The 6,242-nt window shown below is 40.7% G+C and overlaps 1 protein-coding gene across 1 annotated transcript in view; it reads right to left on the bottom strand.

Annotated features, from left to right (window-relative positions):
• zmiz2 (zinc finger, MIZ-type containing 2) overlaps positions 1 to 6,242 on the bottom strand; it is a 45,505-nt gene that overhangs the window by 24,663 nt on the left and 14,600 nt on the right. The window contains exons 3-5 of the mRNA XM_032511139.1: positions 4,853 to 4,970; positions 3,163 to 3,365; positions 318 to 486 (exon numbers count right to left, since the gene is read on the bottom strand). Coding sequence (XP_032367030.1) covers positions 318 to 486; positions 3,163 to 3,365; positions 4,853 to 4,970 — 490 coding nt within the window. The remainder of the gene's footprint in view (positions 1 to 317; positions 487 to 3,162; positions 3,366 to 4,852; positions 4,971 to 6,242) is intronic.

Here is a 6,242-nt window from a genome sequence, read left to right as displayed (position 1 = left end):
ATATATATATATATATATATGCACATTTTTATGCAACTCAGACAAATAAATGACTCTGAATGACTTTATGCACACTGGCACAAGTTGTGACTGGGAACTGAAGACCTCCTGTGAAAAGATACTGTTATTATGATGTCAAACTAAATAATAAAAAAGTGCCAGAATAGGTTTCAAACATGTTAATCTGCTGTAAAACCCACATGGACAGGCTAGCTCTGCACTGGATCTACTTTTGGGGCAAAAAACAGATGAATAAAATGACTCTGGATTGGGTTAAAAGATCCCGGGCTCCCGTACACACACGCCGACACAGTTACCTGGCCATAGTTCATGTCCTGGTTCTGCTTCTCCTGTATTGCTGCAACGGTTGCCGTAGCAGTGGCGGTTGCTGTGGCAGCGGCGGCGGCAACGGCGGCGGCTGCAGCCTGAGTGAAGTCTGAGGGAGGACGAACGCCCAGACCGGCACCTCCGCTGTTACCAGAGTAACTGCAGGGAGAAGAGGACGACGTGGAGATGAGTGGGCGGTGAACTAAATGAAATGAGCGTGTGTGTGTGTGTGTGTGTGTGTGTGTGTGTGTGTGTGTGTGGTTTCGTCATGAGCGTGAGTCAGAGCAGTGGGTGAGAGCAGCCACGCTGACATATGTTGATGCTGAAACCCCGCAGAAATAGCACAAAGCATTGTGCTACATAACAACAACACGCAACACTGTTCAATTATCAAACTCATTGCCATTTTAGGCCTTCATTTTCTTTCCTGGTCAAAGCCACGCATGAGAATTTAATTTGCTTTAAAAAAAAACGGTCAGTGATAAAAGGTCCCATGGCATGGAAATTTCACCTTGGTTATATTTAACATTATTTTTGAGTTCCCCCAGCCTGCCTGTGGTCCCCCCAGTGGGCGAGCCCTGGGTATCCTGCTCTGCCTTTGAGAGAATCTTGCCCCTTATGATGTCATACTCATGAAACTCGTGCTAAGGAAAGCTCATTGTGGGACTGGCTCTAATAGTGGTTGTAATTCTGCACCAAGGCTGAATTTTGGGAAAGAGACTTCAGATCCAGTATTAGGGACCACTAAGGTCTATATAAAAGAGACTTCAGATACAGTATAGGGACCACTAAGGTCTATATAAAAGAGACTTCATACAGTATTAGGGACCACTAAGGTCTGTATAAAAGAGACTTCAGATACAGTATTAGGGGACCACTAAGGTCTATATAAAAGAGACTTCAATACATATAGGACCACTAAGGTCTATGATAAAAAGACTTCAGATCAGTATTAGGGGACCACTAAGGTCATATAAAAGAGACTTCAGATACAGTATTAGGGACCCACTAAGGTCTATATAAAGAGACTTCAGATACAGTATTAGGGACCACTAAGGTCTATATAAAAGACTTCAGATACAGTATTAGGGACCACTAAGGTCTATATAAAGAGACTTCAGATACAGTATTAGGGACCACTAAGGTCTATATAAAAGCATCCAAAGAACACCATGTCATGGGACCAACAGGAAACTCATAACAGGAATTATTCTCTAAACAAGTGTTATTTATGTTTATCAGCTCCTAGAAATAACAATAATTGCTGTAAAGTAGCTTTTTGTGTTGTTACACTAACGTCCACGTAACGAACATTTCTCTACCTGGGCGTCTCCTTCGTTGAGTGATTGACTGTCAAAGACTAACAGGTAAAACAGGTATCTTGATAATTTTCCACTTTAAAACAAATTCCACAGAGCTTATTCCAAAATGCAAAGAGACAGTCCAACTGTGTGCAGCACCAAACTGTAAATAACTGAGTTCAAGAGGCAGCATTGTGACTCTAAAGTTGGAATTTCGTGGAGCTCTGTGACAGGTGAGTTTTAAGCACCTAATAGTTCAAAAGATGGCAGCGATCTAGAATAAAATACTAATAAAATAAAACAACTATTGGATGGATTGCCATGAAATGTGGACCAGATATACAAGTTCCCAGAGGATGAATCCTACTGAATTAAGTGAGCTTCCAACATTTCCTGTAGCACCACCATGAGGTTAAACTTTGGGTTTTTTAGTGAAATATCGCAACAAATATTGGATATATTGTCATTAATTTTGGTTCCGACGTTCATGTTCCCCAGAGGATGAATTTTAATCACTTTAGTGATTATTACTAACTTTTAATCTAGTTCCATCATCAGGTCAAACTTCCAATTTGTCCAATACTTTAATTTTACAAACACCTGCAAAATGAATGACATTCCCACCAGCCTCAGCTGTAGTTTGAGCTAATTTAGCATTTATTTATTTAATTTAGCTTACATGCTAAACTAAGGTGGTACAGCTGCTAAACATCGGCATGTTAGCATAGTGGCATTCAGTTAGCATTTAGCTCAAATCACCACTTTTCCTAAATGCCGCCTCACAGAGCTGCTCGCTTGACTGCAAAAACCTTTTGGTCTTGTTACATAATGTAGTCACGGCACAGGCTTTTGCGATTGGCTGTTTTTAAAATCATGTTTTCTCAGAGTGTGGATAATGCAGTGACAATATGAAACAGGTAACAGGTGTGAAATGGCTGTAATATCTATTTATTACCTACACATATTTTACGGTTACAGCTGTGGCGTTTGGTGAAAAACAGCTGCATTGTTAATTGGCAATTGGTTAAAATACACGGAGATCAATGTTTCTGTTTGCTATGGCAACATATTCCACGTGGCTTTAAATAATACCCCCCCTCCCCACCCCCACCCCCATATGTGGGCCAAAATCCCTGCTGCAGTGTGTGCAAACCTGGTCCAGAACTACAGGAAATGCGTGATCTCTGTAATTGCAAACAAAGGTTTCTGCACCAAATACAGTATTAAGTTCTGCTTAGTCTGATGTATCAGATACTTATGTCATGCAATAAAATGCAAATTGATTATTTAAAAATCATACAATGTGATTTTCTGGATTTCTGTTTAAGATTCAGTCTCTCACAGTTGAAGTAAATCTAAAAAATTACAGACCTCTACATGCTTAGGAAAACCTGCAAAACCAGCTGTGTATCAAATACTTGTTCTCCCTACTGTATACATACTGTATATATTCATTTGAAGTCCTACTTATAGGAGTATAATTTAGTGTTAAATTCCCAGCAGCTGACATTGAGTGAGCAGAGGAGCAGCGTACCTTCCCCCGTAGCCCGAGGGCTGGTTGTAAGCAGCACTGGGACGTCCGTACATGACGGGCTGGCCGTAACCCTTAGAGACGGCGTCCCCGTACGACTGCTGGCCCATGTACTGGGAGCCCATGCCAGGACCCATACCGGGGCTGCCGCCAGGCATCATGTGACCGCCAGAGCCCTCACCAGGACCCATGGGTGCCCCAAACACCTGCATGGGAAACAGAGAGAGGGTGTCACCTCGATCAACGGTCGTATGAACCATAACAAGGGAAGTCAATCAGAGAGAGAGAGAGAGAGAGAGAGGAAAGAGAGAGAGAGAGGAAAGAGAGAGAGAGAGACAGAGAGAGAGAGAGAGAGGAGGAGAAAGAGAGAGAGAGAGAGAGAGAGAGAGAGAGATAGACAGAGAGAGAGACAGAGAGAGAGGGAGAGAGAGAGAGAGGAAAGAGAGAGAGAGGAAAGAGAGAGAGAGAGAGAGAGAGAGATAGATAGATAGACAGATAGAGAGAGATAGTGAGAGAGAGAGAGAGAGAGATAGACAGATAGAGAGAGATAGAGAGAGATAGTGAGAGAGAGAGAGAGATAGATCGATAGATAGAGAGAGAGAGAGACAACTTTCTACAGTCAAATTCAGACAGAGTCACAATGAAAGTTAAACTGGGTTTAAAGTAGAGAAACATCATTAACTTAAAGGCTTAATGGTTTCTCAGTAGTTATGCTGTGTGAAATCAACACAAAAGGTTTACAGACTGATAGAGATAGAGTTATACTAATAACATTTTATTCTACATGGCTTGACCACTTGATTTCAATCGTACACTCACAGTGGCGTTTTCTTTGTTAACACTTTATTTAAATACTTGTCCAGAAAGCTTCCTGGTAAGATTTTGTAATTTGGTACTGGTAAGGGGAAATAGGAAAGACCTTGAAAGAAAAGCTCCATTTACACCCAAACATAGACTCATATAGGACTGCAACTAACAATTACTTCTTCATCAATTAATCTGCACATTGTGTAGTTTATAAAATGTCCAAAAAGTAGTGAAAAGTTGCCATTATACTTTTCCCTACAGCCCAGGGTGTATTTAGACAGCTTGTTTTATTCAATTTACAGTCCAAAAGCCAGAGATTCAGTTATGCAAGCATAACATGCACAGTCCCACTTTGAATCTAAAGCTTGCTGCTTTAAACTGAATGTTCTGTGTGTAATATTTCCAAACATCCCCGAATGTGCACGCGTTTGTTCTTCCCTCATAATCTGTGCAGCTCTCGTCCTACACCCTGAAGGAGATGTTTCCCACGTCGATAAAATGCTTTCACTCCTACACGTGTAAGTAGGAACAAATACGCATCAATCTGAGAAGTTTGGGAGCATATTTAATAAGTAAAAAAAGGCTGTAATGAGCCAATTGAAGCAATTAGGCAGCTCACTTCTACTTCCACCGAGGCGTGGGAGTGAGCTTTAAGAGCAGCTTTTAAGGGTTCAAAATTAGTCACATCAGAGAGAAACAGGCGTGTGGATTTGGCTTTATATCTTCTCCTCTGGTAACTTTCTTTAAGGCGAGACACTACAGGCAAAAACAGGTTTTTTTCAATGTCATGTGAGCCTTCGTTTCACATAAATAATAAATACAAGCTTTTCTTTGTATCACAAAACAGCAAAATGTCCCCGGGTGCTGAGACATGTGCTGGTGTTACCTGACTGTGTGTGGGATTGGTCACGCCCCACACTGTGGTTACTACGGAGAGAGATCCTGGGTGCTGATTGGTGCCTGGTTGCCAGGAGACTGGGTCACTCAGGAAGGGCCCGTCGCTGCTGCAGGGAGGACATGAAGCCGAGTTACAGGGATGGTTAGGAAGGCTCATCCAGATATCAACAACTGGATCAGAGTTAGCGCTGCAACTAACGGGTATTTTCATATTCAAGTCATCTGTGCATTATTTTCTGGGTGAAGGGATTAGTTGTTTGTTCTCTAAAATTAGGCCTGATTGATAAATAATTATAAAATCACAATCTCAATTCACCCGTTAGCTGTTTACTTTTTAAATAACTTTGATTGTATTTTTTAAATGACTGATTTTCATTTAATTTTACGAGCCAACTGCATCCCAAACGCTACGAGTTTTAAACATACTCAAATTTTGCTGCTCTTATTTTCTTCATTGTACCTTCTTCTTATTTTTACTTTTTATATTGTTTACTTGAATGTTATGTTTGTCTGTGGACCTAAAATATGTCTTGTCTACACCGTGGGATAGAGGGAAACGCAATTTCGATCTCTTTGTATGTCTTGACATGTGAAGAAATTGACAATAAAGCAGACTTTGACTTTGACATAGACTGTATATAAAAAAGGTTGTAAAGCGCTCCCTTCTCTTCATTGAAGCCTCTGTGTTTACAAGCAATGTGCTATATACACTATATACACAAAATAAATCTATGTATGGTACGGATAATTTGTTTTGTCATGGTTCATGTGTGCAAAATACATTACACTTCGTGAGAAACAAGAAACTTCGGAGAATCGTGATATGAATAAAATGTCTCGTTTTGTCCACAACTCAAAAGATTTTCAGTTTACTGCCACAGAGGAGAGAGGAAACCAGAAGTTGTACATGTTTAAGACGCTGAAATCAGAGAACGTGTCTTACTTTCATGAAAAAATGTCTCAAAACAATTATCAAAATTATTATTAACTAATTAGCTAACCGGTTAATCTTTACAGCTCCACTAGAGACAGAGTGAATATCCGCCAGGCGGGAAGTTAAATGTGATCGTACTGCACGCACATAATCATTTTTCATTATGGGCTAATAGTGTCACAATTATTGTTTCTGTTATTAGTTCATATCGTATATAAATGTCAGGAAATAATAAAAAATATTCCCAAAAGCTGAACATCTTGACGTCCTCTGCGATTCCAATATATTCAGTTTACTGTCACATAGGAGTGCATTAACTTTGAATGGTTAGGGTGAGCTCAGTTGGTAGAGCAGGCGCACGTATGTCGAGGTTTACTCCTCGGCGCAGCAGCCGCGGGTTCAACTCCGACCTGCAGCCCTTTGCTGCATGTCATCTCCCCCCCCC

Source organism: Etheostoma spectabile, unplaced genomic scaffold, assembly GCF_008692095.1.
Source record: "Etheostoma spectabile isolate EspeVRDwgs_2016 unplaced genomic scaffold, UIUC_Espe_1.0 scaffold325, whole genome shotgun sequence".
In the NCBI taxonomy this organism is placed as follows: domain Eukaryota; kingdom Metazoa; phylum Chordata; class Actinopteri; order Perciformes; family Percidae; genus Etheostoma; species Etheostoma spectabile.
The sequence above is the reverse complement of the archived record's forward strand: the minus strand, read 5'-3'. Positions and strand labels throughout refer to the sequence as shown.